General features: G+C 37.9%; 5 protein-coding genes across 5 annotated transcripts; 4 read left to right on the top strand and 1 right to left on the bottom strand.

The window, feature by feature from the left end:
* On the top strand, positions 1026-2463 carry LOC104757804 (shikimate O-hydroxycinnamoyltransferase). Its single transcript, XM_010480597.2, has one exon. It carries the CDS (start codon positions 1108-1110, stop codon positions 2440-2442), a length of 1335 nt encoding a protein of 444 aa, XP_010478899.1. The 5' UTR covers positions 1026-1107; the 3' UTR covers positions 2443-2463.
* LOC104757803 (phospholipase SGR2) lies at positions 2472-8529 on the bottom strand. Its single transcript, XM_010480596.1, has 22 exons — positions 8291-8529; positions 7908-8096; positions 7565-7687; positions 7233-7427; positions 6957-7112; positions 6659-6730; positions 6418-6570; positions 6226-6276; positions 5947-6117; positions 5694-5843; positions 5478-5543; positions 4872-5390; positions 4605-4668; positions 4412-4494; positions 4243-4315; positions 3921-4023; positions 3730-3823; positions 3591-3653; positions 3421-3469; positions 3235-3338; positions 3012-3058; positions 2472-2930 (listed from the first exon to the last, which is right to left on the bottom strand). Exons 2-22 carry the CDS (start codon positions 8094-8096, stop codon positions 2678-2680), a joined length of 2778 nt encoding a protein of 925 aa, XP_010478898.1. The 5' UTR covers positions 8291-8529; the 3' UTR covers positions 2472-2677.
* On the top strand, positions 9199-11332 carry LOC104757802 (protein NUCLEAR FUSION DEFECTIVE 4). Its single transcript, XM_010480595.2, has 3 exons — positions 9199-9741; positions 9828-10654; positions 10740-11332. The coding sequence occupies exons 1-3, from the start codon at positions 9331-9333 to the stop codon at positions 11236-11238; spliced, it is 1737 nt and encodes a 578-aa protein (XP_010478897.1). The 5' UTR covers positions 9199-9330; the 3' UTR covers positions 11239-11332.
* On the top strand, positions 11422-12636 carry LOC104757801 (vitellogenin-2). The gene has a single exon (XM_010480594.2). It carries the CDS (start codon positions 11570-11572, stop codon positions 12482-12484), a length of 915 nt encoding a protein of 304 aa, XP_010478896.1. The 5' UTR covers positions 11422-11569; the 3' UTR covers positions 12485-12636.
* Positions 13468-14805, top strand: LOC104759691 (probable aspartic protease At2g35615). The gene has a single exon (XM_010482590.1). The coding sequence runs from the start codon at positions 13468-13470 to the stop codon at positions 14803-14805; it is 1338 nt and encodes a 445-aa protein (XP_010480892.1).

Here is a 15271-nt window from a genome sequence, read left to right as displayed (position 1 = left end):
GTACTTCTCAATTAATATAGTAGGATAAGAAGAATGTGCTGAAAAAATAGATGCATACCAAAAAAAACTGAACTTGTGATTTTTTTCTACCATCATGAAAAAGAAATAAAACTAAATTAATTGTTAGGGGATCAAAAGATAAAATGGTAACTATTCGTTGTATTACTTTTATTTTTTTGTCGTGCATTCGTTGTATTACTATAAGCTAGCAAATGACAAAAAAAAAAATATCGAAAAAATGGGTATAACTATACCGAATGCATGATCGATCTTATCGATGTTAAAACATTTTATTTCTTTTTGACAGCAAACTTTTTGTTGCGAGACAAATAATAATTAAAAAGTATGTAAAGTCAAATTACAGATTGCTACTCTACTTGATCAAATAAAGTTTTTTAATAAAGTGGATGTCTCGAGAAAGAAAGATAACACATTGCATAATCAAATTACATGTTCCACATCGTTTAAATGATAGACGTAAAACATTTCGTAAACGCTTTCTATCTATCTGTTTACTTACCTAGCCAACAACAAAAACACTATATTCTGAGTTCTGTCTTAGTTATTGCACCCACAAAATAATATCATAAGAATTTGTAATATATTTTTCTGTTGTCAACTAGACAAAACAACAGAAGATTTTGTGAAATGACATATCAAAATATAATGATCCTCGTTCGAACTTGTTGAATAAAGTTGCAACAAAATTTTAGTCAAGCATTGATCGATCTATTTTATCTATCAACCACTAAAGTAGTACAGTGGCACCAACTTATATTGATGATAATTGTGATGAGTACGAACGAATATTCTTTTTTACAGTCCTCAACTTTAACCGATAATTTGAACCATTGCTAATGAATAAAGTCGTACTATCGTATTGTTTCTTCAAACTTTTATCCAAAAAAATGACAGTGATGTAATGTGTTGTTCCAAAACATAGAGATGATTTTTCAAAACGAATAATGATCATTCCTTTGAATATATATCACATACAACCGAATAGTTCATTGTGTTTTCCTTATATATTTTCTATGTTCTTATAAATAAATATCATTGAGCATAACCTTTTCCCTTAGAGAACTTTTACCTATTGCTAAACTGAAAATGACGATCTTTGATGTGAGTTTCACCGGAGAGTTCATAGTCAAAGCTTCCGGTAACCAACCGGAGAAAGTTAGCAGCCTTACTCTCTCAAATCTCGACCTTCTTTCCGGCCGTTTTCCGGTGACCTACTTTTACTTCTACACCAAGCAACCGAATGTATCCTTTGAAACAATCTTCAAATCCCTCCAAGCCTCTCTCTCGGAAACTCTCAACTACTTCTATCCTTTCGCGGGTCAGATTGTTACCAACGAAGCCTCTCAAGAGGAGCCTATAATCATCTGCAACAACAATGGAGCTTTGCTTGTCGAAGCCAGGGCAAGTGTCGATCTCAAAAGTTTGGATTTTCACAACCTTGATGCGCTTCTCCAGTCAAAGCTGGTACGGGTTAACCCGGATTTCGCTTTACAGATTCAAGCGACAGAGTTCGAATGTGGAGGCCTTGCCATAACATTCACATTTGATCATGCTTTAGGAGACGCGAGCTCCTTTGGGAAATTCCTCACTTTGTGGTCAGAGATATCGAGAAACCAGCCAGTTTCTTGTGTACCAGATCACCGGAGAAACCTCCTCCGGGCACGGTCTCCTCCACGTTATGACCCTCACTTGGACAAAATATTCATAAAATGCAGCGAGGAAGACATTAAGAATATACCGATGCCTAAAACGCTCATCAAGCGTCTCTATCACATCGATGCTTCGAGCATAGACACGTTGCAAGTTCTAGCAACTGTTAACGGAGAGAGCAGGACTAAGATTGAAGCATTCTCCGCTTATGTGTGGAAGAAAATGGTGGATTCTATAGAGAGCGGTCATAAAACCTGCAAGATGGGATGGCTTGTTGACGGTAGAGGAAGACTCGAGACCGTTACCTCGAGCTACATAGGAAACGTCTTGTCTGTAGCTGTAGGTGAAGCCACTATCGAAAATCTGAAGCAGAACCATGTATCAGAGATAGCAAACATAGTGCATAAATCGATTACAGAAGTGACAAACGATACTCATTTCACAGATTTGATAGACTGGATCGAGAGTCACCGACCTGGACTGATGTTGGCTAGGGTGGTTCTCGGACAAGAAGGACCAGCTTTGGTTTTGTCTTCCGGAAGACGGTTCCCTGTGGCTGAATTGGATTTTGGATTTGGTGCTCCTTTCCTAGGAACTGTATGTTCAACGGTTGAGAAGATAGGAGTTGGTTACCTGAACCAGCGACCTAGCGCCTGCAATGATGGCTCTTGGTCAGTTTCTGCTATCGTGTGGCCTGAACTGGCTGAAGCTTTTGAGTCTGACTCAGTTTTTCAACCAATGTCTGCAAAACATCTTCAACTCCAGACCTGAAGAATAGCTCAGCTAACGACGAAAAAGTAAAGCCAAAGAAAGAAGGCTTTCAGCGTTTTCTTTATTATTTGTGAAATTAAAGTTACAATGGATTATGGTTACAATGTGGCAAAACCATGTAGGTGTTTTTCCTTTTCACATATTATGCACTATATGTTACTTTCTGCACAGGAAACAAAAACAAAATCAGGGAGCTTTCGCCGGATTTCAGATACTCAAACCTATGGTCAAAATCTTAAGGCTTCTTCAAATATTTCTTGGCTTCTGCGGAGAAGCTTCTAACGATTTGTTTGTCGGAGAATGTTAAAGGAAGCTCTTCATCATCATAATTATCATCTCTTCTGTCTATCCAGCTATGAGGTCTACTTGAGTCTTTTGGACTATCATCTCCTTCGGTGGATCCCGTGGGTGAGTTTGGTTCGTCTTGTAGCTCGCGATACAAGTGTTTAATTATGAAAAGAGCAGTATCATGATCTCTCCAATAGTTTCTGCACAATATATAACAGTATTGATTTCTTGGTTATGAACGTTAAAAATGTAATGTGTAATCAATGAAAAGTTTCACTTACGTATGAGCTCCTATTGCTTGTAGATAAGGATGCTCGAAGGTTTTATCCTGCATCACCCAAATATTTCAGCAATTATTATATGAAAGCTAGCGAGCTTTAGCCAAATCCAGTACGTGTTGATTCTTTTATTCGGTCATATTGCAGTTGCCAAGAACAACAGCATCCGCAGGAAAAGTGGAATCACAAAACTTAGAAATTAGGTGGAATTGCATCAAAACTAAACCTGGAGCATGTGATCTATTCGACCGTCTTGAGTTCCAGTTAATCTCTGAATCATTAAGGAACCATAGGACCTTCCATCCTTTTCGTCATCAGTTTCTTCTATCTCTGTTCAAGCACATACACAAGTAAAATTAGAAGTACATCAGAGGTAATAGAATAACCTTGCAAAGTAATGACTTATATTTACCGTCTAGTTTATCCGCACTTTTGGATTGACAAATAGTGAGAACTCTTGTCTACATGAGAATTAAAGATATGTAATTAAATCAAAAAAGGATAACAACTTGGGGTCAGTATTTACAACATAGAGAAGCTAACTAGAAAAGAGAATCTAACTAGAAATCCAAAATAACGCACCCTGACTGAATCAAAATGATTCATTACTCTCTGTGAACGTGCTGCAAAATCCTCTTTGAAATCCTATAGAACATTACATAGAGCAAACAAATTAGAAGATGAAGCAAACATAAACACCAAACAACAGAATTACAAGTACCTGCAATCCAACATGCAACCGCTTGCCACCTCTGTGGTACGGAATAATAACAGGTCGCTTGGGAAGGTACTCTTTGCAGACAAGTGGTTCCAATCTGCGTGGAACACAGTTACACACTTGCAAAAGAACGTAAAAAAAGAGAGCGGGATCATAAACTAGCTACACACTGTCTTATTTCCATGATGACTAACCTATATGCAACAGGATCATAGGGGTGGAAAATGTTGAACATTCGACGACAAGCTGGCATCTCTTCAATAGCATTCTCCTCTTCCCAGTAATCTTGTCCCTTACCTAACACATATTAAACAGCTTTTAGAGCATATAAAGAGGCTTTGTAAAGAAAGGTGAGAAATCAATTCAATAGCAGAGTAAAGAACCTACATGAAAAAAATAAGAATTAGCCAATTACTTTGATTGCTTATTCACGGATCTCTTGTTTTCCCAATTCCGGTGTTACATTAAAAAAAAAAACTAATAAACAAATGAAAACGTACTACATTAAGTACATACCTATCCCAAGACGTATATTTCGAAGGGCGAGAAAAACTCCAAGGGGAGACCCAACAGCAAAGAAAGTGTCAACCTGAGCAGAAAATGCAGTTAAGAGTTAGGGTGACGTTTTTTCCAGTGTGGTTTCTGAATGTTAGATATATATAATAATAGTTCGACAACCCCACACCTTGAACTCAAGCTTTTGGTACTTGATAAAAGGAGTGAAGCTTGTAGGTGCCTTGGCATCTTCAGTTGGCGCCTTGGCTTTTTCTGTTGATAACACAATTTCATATCATCACCCAGATGTACATAAAAGATGCTTTCAAACACAACTCGAAATATGGGAAATAAAGAAAACATCAAGGGTCAGAAACAAATACCATCAGACAACATTCTGGCATTCTCTGATTGCAGTTGCGCTACTTTTGACCTCAATAAGTTAACCTGGGATAACAATAACCACCATCAATGGAAACATAACTCTTTGTCTGTGTTTGTCAGTCAGCAAAAAAAACTCGATAACATTTCCACAGAGAACACAAAACTAAGAAAGTAGCAGATGCTATGAACACAAGTGTTGAAAGCTTGCAACAACCTAAACGCATAATCTCATCATAGAATGAAAAGTTGGAAGTGCCAATATCTACCTCTTCTTGTAACAACTTAATAGTCTCCTCATTATTAGAGTTGCCATTTTCTTTATCGCATAACTGATCTTGACAAAAGGGTGAAGAATCAGCTGTTTCACAGTCCGCTCCATCTGGTCCGTCCTGTGAGGAAAGAGCACCACTAGAATGATGGTTGTCTTCCTGGCTGCCTCTTCCTTCCAAACCCACGTTGTCCACAACAGAATCAGAGATCAATGAAGGAGCTTCCTGGATGACATTGTGATGCTCCAATACCGTTGATTCTTTAGCAATCATGTTATTATCTTGACCAGTGATTGCCTCGGTGTTATTCAACTGGTTATATTTCTCTGGCTCAAGATTTGATGATGGATGTGAACTACAAGGTTTGTCAGCGTTAGCTGGAACTGGAGGAGATTCTTCATCTGGAAAAAATTTCTTGTATACTGAATCCATTGGAAATGGGGATGACAAATTGTGCTGATGACATAAGATGTCATAGGAGAGAACACTCCCCAGAGAGTGTCCATAAATGGAAATCTGTAAAATGTAAGATGAATTTCAATTTCATGCAGGCTTACACTAGTCAAAGTTTGATGAATGAAAAACACTAGACCAAATGGGCACCTTTCCAACGTAGTCAGGATTCCGCTTTAGAAATTTTAGATACAGTCTATTCAACTGCTTTGAAACCTGTAAAACAAAAGAGGAGCACAAATCACTTGTCATACTTGACAAGATTACCAGTTAATGAAAGTTACAAAATCTAAAACTAAATCACAAATTTGTTTCAATTTGGCACTTTAAGACAAAGTGAACAACGAAATTGGGAAGTTTCAATACCGAATCAATGATAGCCTGACAATAAATGGGGCTCATGTAGTATAACACATCATGAACAGTTGCGCTCAGCATCTCTCGCAAACGCCGTACACCGTCTAAAGTACATTTATCAACAGCAGCTTCACCACTTAGCTTTAGACCCTTTCTCCACTACAAAAACAATAGAGAACGACAGAATCTATAAAGTAAGATCATACTATACAGAGATACAACATAAGGTGATATAAAAAATTATGTATATATGTATAGACACCTGGCATGGGATGAAAAGGACTCGTTGAGTGCTGCGCTGATGAGATGTTAGATGACGATCCGCTAAAGCTGCTGTGATTTGACGAAAATTTCCAACATCATCAACAAGATTGGACTTTTCTACTTTTTGACCAATACCATGAACCATAAATACAAGATGCCGAACAGGGACCTGGACAAAATAACACAAAAGAACAGTCCAGTGATCTTTTAAACATTGAGATCAGATCCTATATATGCAAATGCAATTCATAGAATACAAGAGCATACAAAGACATACTTGGGAACAGTAGTCATCCATTTCTTCCTCCCTTTGTTGTCGTTGTTCTTCCTAAAGGATTCAGAATAAATCAATACACAAGAACTCTAACAAGAAAATTTCAATTGTAAGACTTAATTTGATTTTTCAGTAGAGAGTGGTAAGAATAGAGTCCAAGAAAACTAAGAAAAGAAATCAGAATAATCTAAAGACCTGCGTAGGTTTTGAAGAGTAGGAGCCAGCATAACCACGTCTCAACTTAATACCATTCCCAGCATATCCAACAATGCCAGAGAACCCAGAAGGATCAACATTAAGCCACGCTTCCCAGGTTTCATCCTCCCCAGTAAAGAGAGCATGGAGTCCCTACATAAACAACTTTGGATATTATCATCTATGAACCATTTTTAGCTAACAGAAAACTATAGTTTCTTACATGAAATCAAACACATACCAAACTGGAACCCTGCAAATCGATACGAGCTGCAAACAGCCCAGAGGGTTGAAAACTTCTTCTGCGCCAAACCTGGGTGAAAGAATCCAAACTAGTTGGTGCAATTGTCTATCATAAGTAATATATATGAATAGAACTATCAAAGAGAGAGAGATAAAAGGGCAACAAGAGATAGCTTTAGTGGATTTATGAATCTTAAAACCGAAAACAAAACTAACAGAAAAAGTATCAATGGCTTCTAGTTCTGAGCAAACAGGAATCATAAATTCGAATTGTATACCACAAAAAGATATCTAACCTTGTTACGATATGCAACCTCCAACTGCTCAGAAAGAGTTTCTGGAATTGGAAGCCAGTCTAGGCCACCTTTACGAGCAAACCAATGGCCTCTAAGCACACGCCGATTATCTCCATTCCAGTACACAGGAAAACAATGCCTCCTCACCAAGTCCACCTGCAGCATTCAAGTTCCTTGGTCAGAAACATGGATTGAATGTAAGGACTCTAATGACTCAACATGTTAAATTCACAAGAAAATTCTGAAACACTATTTGAATCTCTGCACGGTGGTTACCTCATAAAGCCCACCCTTAACAGGTACACCAACTCTCTCCTCTTCAACTTCATATAGACTAGAGGAGACAGAAGCTTCAGAAGGAGTTTCAATTGACTGCTTAACTGATTTCTTTTTAGAATTAACTTGTGATCTCGGGCCTTCGCTGCATTCTGCATACTCTTTCCACCAGAGTGACAACAACTCATCTTCTCTCTATTACACAAATATCCCCAAAAAAATAAAACTTTTGTTTGTCAGAAATCACAATTCACGTAAAATTTAAACCTAACATCCACAAGTCAAGAACTTGTCCAGATATACAAACAAAAGCTTAGCAGAAGAAGAAGTACCTGCAGGAAAGATGCCTCAATCGCAAGAGAATCCCTCATACCAAAACGGAAATACTCACTCTTCCCAACTACGTCAGTGCGAGGTACTGAAGCAGCTAATTCTGCAGAACATGCATACACACATTATATCTTTGATCCAGCCATTACAAATTCGGATACACAAACAATGCCCTTCTATAAAATCAACCCACATTAAACCAAACTAGCATTGCTCATATGACATTGCTCATATGACATCTTCAAAGCTAGCCGCAATTCTGTTTTTGAAAGCTGAAACAGGCTAATAAAAAAAAAAAAAAAAAAAAAAAAAAAAAAAAAAAAAAAAAAAAAAAAAAAAAAAAAAAAAAAAAAAANGAACATCACTCCCATCAGAAGGACTTGTAGTCTGAGCAAGATACTTTTGTCTACCATAGCATTGCTCAATCACATCTTCCAACCTCGCAATGTTCGAAGGCGTATTCTTCAACAAATCCGGAGAGGTTTCATTATTAACCTCACGAGTACCTAAACGTGCCTCTCTATCTTCTTCCATCTGATTCAATTGAAACAAAAAAAAAAAAAAAAAAAAAAAAAAAAAAAAAAAAANATCAAACTTTGGTCTAGAAAACACAAACCTAAATCAGTTAATCAGAAACAAGAAAGAAGTCTAATTTATAATCTAGTCGGTGATCAAAATTGAGAATTTCACAAAACCCTACAGAGAAAAATCAGGAATCAAATACATACCACGACACAGAGAGGGTGGTTAAAGGACGAAGCTTTATGATGGAAATCAACAGAAACAAGACGAAAGATTAGAGATTTTTGATTTGATGAAAGCTAAATCGCGAGAGATGAATTAGAAAGAAGAAGAAAAAAACAAAAAACAAAAAAAGAGTGACAGCTGGGGAAATCGAATTGTGAATCGAAAGGTTTTGGTTTGGTTGAAACTTGAAAGAAAGAATATTCGCGAGATGAGAGACCGAACAAACTAAAAAACTTTTGCTTCGGCGGTTGCGTGTACTGTGTCATCTTCTTAAACAGCTGCCACGTTTGTTGCCAAGTCAGCATTCCCGCAACCCAAAACCAATTTTGTAATTGTTGTTTAATTTTTAGTCCAAATTGGTGAAGAAAAAAAATTGAATCATATTTATATCATATGTTGCCGTAGGTAGTACTTATATAAAAAAGTTTTCGAACATGAGTAGGTGAGTAAACATTTGTAAATTGTAATCTCTTAATTTGGAGTAACTAAAAGTCCAAAACCAGATTAAACTCAAAACCTCTAAATTGGTTTTTACTACCTCATTACGATAGCCATACTAATCTTAACCACTACAAATTACTCTTCATTAGTGGAGTATGCTTTGCCAATAAGAAGTAAGTTTGTTGGTGGTCCTAACCCAAGTAATATGGACATGTTTCTTGATTCATTTAGTCTAACGTGCAAAATTCCTTATAATGTCTCAGTTCCTTGTTTTCGTTTACGTTTATATTCACAGTTTTTTTACGTTTATATTATTGCCAAAGAAAAGAAAGAGTTAGATATACTCCCTAAACCCAAAAATTAAACATTTTGTTTTTCTTGGTCAAATGCATTTAAAATTTTGACACTTGTTTCATACTACAAAAACAGTATACGAATTGAATAGGAAAAAAAAAAAATTCAGAAAAACCCAAAAACCCAATCTTCAAAAAGCGGTAGATGAACAACTAAACGCTTTTTAGCAGCATCGGGTCAACATCATCATCATCATCAACATCATTATCCATCATCCTCTTTGTATATGAGACCTCGAATCAGAGATGCCTCAGATAAACTCCGACCTAATCGAGCCTCCTTCGACCAAGCTAAGTTTCACCGGAAACACCTTCCGCCTCTCAGGACCATGTTCGGTCGATGGCGGAAATGGACTGTTCTCGTTGCAGCGATCTGGATCCAAGCTTCTACCGGAACCAACTTCGATTTCTCTGCTTACTCCTCCCATCTCAAATCGGTGCTCGGGGTTTCTCAGGTGAGGTTGAATTACCTCGCCGTGGCTTCCGATTTGGGGAAAGCGTTTGGATGGTCGTCAGGGATCGCTTTAGGTTATTTCCCTCTCTCCGTCGTTCTTTTTGCTGCGGCGGCTATGGGATTTGTTGGTTATGGTGTTCAGTGGCTTGTCATCACCAACATCATCACTTTGCCTTATTCTCTGGTACATTTATTGAACTTCGATTCAAGAATCATGTGTTGTTTGTAAATCAAGAATCTGAATTTGAATCTTTTTTGTTAACATGATAGGTGTTTCTCTGTTGCTTGTTGGCTGGATTAAGTATATGTTGGTTCAACACAGCTTGTTTCATCCTCTGCATTCGTCATTTCCCAAACAATCGTGCTCTTGCTTTATCTTTAACGGTAAGCTTCAATGGCATCAGTGCAGCTCTATACTCCCTTGCTTTCAATGCAATTAACCCATCGTCCTCCAACTTATACCTTCTGCTGAACTCTCTGGTTCCCCTTGTTGTTTCCTTTGCTGCCCTTTACCCTGTTCTTAGTAAACCATCTTTAGACCCTAGTCCTGACAGTGAATCTCGACGAAATGACTCCCATGTGTTTACCATTTTGAATGTCTTAGCCGTCATGACTAGTTTCCACCTTCTCCTATCCAGTTCCAGTACTTCGTCAGCTCGGTTGAATCTTCTCGGAGCTATTGTCCTTTTGGTTTTCCCCTTGTGTGCTCCTCTTATCGTTTATGCTCGGGATTACTTTCTTCCGTTCATTAACCATCGTTTAACCCATGAAAGCTCTGGCTATGTTATGCTCAACATAGATGAGTTCAAGAGCCAAAAAGCGTCTGTTTCCGGATATGAGCTTATGGGGACTGCTAAGGAAGGGAACATAGTGAGGCTAGGTGATGAACACTCGTTTCGATTGCTCATTAGTAGATTGGAGTTTTGGTTATACTACATTGCGTATTTCTGTGGTGGCACGATTGGTCTTGTTTATAGCAACAATTTGGGACAGATTGCTCAGTCTTTGGGTCAAAACTCCACAACCCTAGTCACAATCTACTCTTCATTCTCCTTCTTCGGTCGGTTGCTCTCTGCCGCGCCAGATTTTATGCACAAGTAAGTTTACATTTTTAGAGTAAGTAATGTCTAATGTGAAATTGATGAGATAACAGATTCTCATTAAGAATACTGGATCTTGCAGGAGGTATCGTTTGACAAGAACCGGCTGGTTTGCAATCGCACTCTTACCAACTCCAATCGCTTTCTTTTTACTGGCGGTATCATCCTCACAACAAACAGCATTGCAAACCGCAACAGCCTTAATCGGTCTGAGCTCAGGTTTCATATTCGCAGCTGCAGTCTCAATAACATCTGATCTCTTCGGACCCAATAGCGTAGGTGTTAACCACAACATTCTTATCACAAACATACCAATCGGCTCACTTTTATACGGTTACATCGCTGCCTCCATTTACGAAGCCAACGCAAGCCCCGAGATAACACTGATCGTGTCTGACTCAATTGTTTGCTTAGGAAGAGGCTGCTACTTCAAAACATTTATGTTTTGGGGTTTCTTGTCTATCCTCGGCGTCGTTTCAAGTCTGTTGCTGTACATAAGAACCAAACCGGTTTATCACCGGCTTGAACAAGACCAGGTTTCAATAACATCATCATCATACAAGGATCTTGATCCATTGTAAATCAAATTTGTAACACAAAGAAAGAAACCACATTCTCTATTTTTTTTTTTTTTTTTTATAGGTTACAGAAATGGAAGATACATGAGTTACTTTACTTTTACATATTATAAACATAGAATGTTCTCGTATAAAATTGTCTTTAATAAAGTTAATTAATCACGCATGTTTGACGCGCATAGTATCGGAGCCAACGTAACTGACAAAATCATGAATTAGCCGTTGTGACGAGTGACGGCTTTTATCATTTTCTTCTCTCACCACTCTTTTTATTTCTTCTTCTCTTCTCCCCCAAAAAGCAAAAAAACCCTAAGAAACTTTGGTTTTACCAAAAATGGCGGCGGATTTTGGGTATTTTTCTGATACAGACGATTCAGCAGTAGAGGAACTGGTTTCTCAAGCGAAGGAGCTTTCGGCTTTGGAGCAAATAGCTGCGATCAATTGTTCTGGATTCACCGATTCTACTCTTCCCGATGATCTCGAATCTCGTTTCCGTCGCCTCAAGTCTCTTCCAGCTCCTCCACGAACCGAACCGGTTTCCTCTTCTTCGTCGAAGAACACGAAGAAGCATCTTACGCCGTCCAAGAGCGTGGCGAGTCATCCGAAAGAGGATGTGAATTTCTCAGGAAATCGACGAAATCAAGGTAAAAATCCTGGTTTCGTGAGTTTATCTGATGAAGATTCGAGTAAAATCACGAGAAAGAAACGAGATCTGGACTTGAAATCGAGTTCGCGAGCTGAGCTTGTCTCTAATGGAAGTGGAGATTTCTCAGATTCTGGAAACATCAGTGAGACTAAGCTTTTCTCGCCAGCTAAACAAACCAAAAAAGAGAAACGCAGAGTCGTATCATCATCATCATCTTCGGATGATTTAGCTACACCACCATCAACAGATTCAGAACCAGAGAAGAAATCGAAATCCAAATCCAAGTCCTCATCATGGTTCGATAAGTTATCTCCGTCGAAGATCATCGGATCAATTTGGCGTTCTTCACCGAAGAAATCACCAACCAACAACAAGATTCTCAAAAGTTGTAAATCGTTTAACACTGCTGCTGCTTACTCTTCTGGTCGAGAGAGGAACCTCGATTTCGACGAGTTTTTATCTGATTTGAATGCGTTCCCAGTCGAAGATCAGAGAAAAATGTTGAAGAAAGCTCTCAAAGAGCAGCAGAAGATGAGGAAAGAAGCAGCTGCTATCATCAAAATGGCCAAACAGGCTTCAGCTAAATTCGATTTTGATGATTGATAGAGAAAATTGGGTAAAATGTCCAATTTCGGTTTTTGCTGGTTTATTTGTTTTTGGTTAATTTAGTTTCCCGGTTTGAAGATTGTAACCAGAAGTATAAATAAATTTATAATTTAGTTATCCCCTTTATAATAAAACGGAAGTACACAACATTGTTTTGGTAGACTTTATAATTTTAATAAATGGTTACAAATAGGTTATACATATATTATAAATTAATCCATATATTAATTGTAACAAATAAAATCTTAATTGTAACAGAAAATCTTAAACGGGTTTTTCCAAATTGATAGTTCATGGATATTTCAAACTTTATTTCGGAAGATCACGTATATGGTTCCAAATATCTAGAATCACAATATTACCATTTTATTTTCCACATATTTTATTGATAAACCACATCAATAAAAAAATTATTAAAGGGATAAAAATATACTCTCAATCATAAAAAAATAATCAAATCTCGCTAATTTAACAAGATTAATCGTGATCGTATTCAGAAATTAAAAATTAAACATTAATGTTAGATTAGGACCGTGTTAGAGCACGAGTTAAAATTCATTTTATTTATATTATAATTTTCGAATAAAATATAATTTATATGATTGATTTTAAAAGTTTTTAAGGTCCTAATCTAGCATTAATCATGATCTTTAGAATCATATTTTATTCTAAAATTATAATATAAATAAAAGGAATTTCAACCCGTGCTCTAGCACGGATCCTAATCTAGTATCAACTTAAATTGTAATTTCCTCCTCTGATAAAGCCAAAGGCACAAAACCTATTGTTGTTTCGTTCGTTAAACATAAGTGAAACCCATCAGTCACATAATTTATAACAATTAATCAATAACCATCCCACATCTCCTCCACTAATCAAACACCATGCCGTTTCAATCTTTTCGCATTCCCATCCGTGCCGTTTATAAACCCTTGCAAGCTTCACTCATTCTCATCACAAACATTCCAAAAAAATCGAAAATGGTAACCAAAACATTCCTCTTCTGTTCTCTCTTAGCCATCATCTTCTTGTTCACTTCCACTTCTTCAGCTCACGGGAGAATCCTAACCGTCGAGCTAATCCATCGTGACTCTCCTCATTCACCACTCTACAACCCTCACCACACCGTCTCCGACCGTCTAAACGCAGCTTTCCTCCGTTCAATCTCCCGTTCCCGCCGTTTCACAACCAAAACCGATCTCCAATCCGGTTTAGTCTCAAATGGTGGCGAATACTTCATGTCCATCTCCATCGGTACTCCACCTTCTAAAGTCTTAGCCATCGCTGACACGGGAAGTGACCTAACGTGGATCCAGTGCAAGCCATGTCAACAATGTTACAAGCAAAACAGTCCACTCTTCGACAAGAACAAATCTTCCACCTACAAAACCGCATCTTGTGATTCAAAATCCTGCCAGGCTTTGTCTGAACACGAAGAAGGGTGCGACGCATCGAGAGACATCTGCAAATACCGTTACTCTTATGGAGACGAATCGTTTACCAAAGGAGAAGTTGCAACCGAAACAATCTCCATCGATTCTTCCTCTGGCTCCCCTGTTTCTTTCCCTGGTACAGCCTTCGGCTGCGGTTACAACAACGGTGGTACATTCGAAGAAACCGGATCCGGAATCATTGGACTCGGAGGCGGTCCGTTATCGTTAGTCTCCCAGCTCGGGTCTTCGATAGGTAAGAAGTTCTCTTATTGCTTGTCACACACGTCATCTACCACAAACGGCACAAGCGTCATAAACCTAGGAACCAACTCGATACCTTCCAAGCCAAGCGACGATTCCGCTACGCTCACTACGCCACTAGTCGTAAAAGTCCCCGACACTTACTATTTCTTGACTCTCGAGGCAATCACCGTCGGCAAGACCAAGCTACCATACACCGGAGGAGGATACAATCTAAACGCCAAAACAAAGAAGACAACCGGGAACATCATAATCGATTCCGGCACTACGCTCACGCTTCTCGACTCAGGGTTTTACGATGATTTTGGTGCGGCGGTGGAAAAATCAGTGACGGGAGCAAAACGTGTGAGTGATCCACAAGGGGTTCTAACACACTGTTACAAATCCGGAGACAACGAGATCGGTTTGCCGGAGATAACAATGCATTTCACTAACGCCGACGTGAAGCTGAGTCCGATCAACGCGTTCGTGAAACTCAGTGAAGATATGGTCTGCATGAGTATAATCCCGACAACTGAAATTGCTATCTACGGGAACTTAGCTCAGATGGACTTTCTTGTCGGGTATGACTTGGAGACCAAAACCGTGTCGTTTCAAAGCGTGGATTGTTCTGGTAACTTGTGAAGCTAAAACGTTGTCGTTTGTGAGAGCTAGTGTTTTGATGATCTGACGATATTCATAATTATCCCAAATTTAATGAATATTCCAGTATTAATAATATCTCTTACTTTTTCTAATTTCTTCTTCTTTAAAAATAAAACCTCAAAAACAAATAGCTCCAGCCTCCGGTTTTAGTCTAATAAAGCATTCAAGTGAAGCCAGACAGAAGAAATTGACTATTTTTTTTTTTTTATTATTCTTGAAAGCAATTGACTAAATTATTTAAGGTATTTGAAAATTAATTATATTTTCTAAAGTTATATGATAACCTCATGTTGAAAATGATATTCAGCTAATAAAACAAAGAAATGGACATATAATAATTTTTCATCCTGCGGTCCAATTAATATGTGCCATTAAAAAGATATTAGAATAATAAACTTTTCATAAAATATGAAAGTGAAGACTTAAAAAAAAAAAAAAAAAAAAA

The sequence above is a fragment of the Camelina sativa genome, chromosome 17 (genome assembly GCF_000633955.1).
Source record: "Camelina sativa cultivar DH55 chromosome 17, Cs, whole genome shotgun sequence".
Classification (NCBI taxonomy): Eukaryota; Viridiplantae; Streptophyta; class Magnoliopsida; order Brassicales; family Brassicaceae; genus Camelina; species Camelina sativa.
This window is presented reverse-complemented; position numbering and strand designations above follow the sequence as displayed.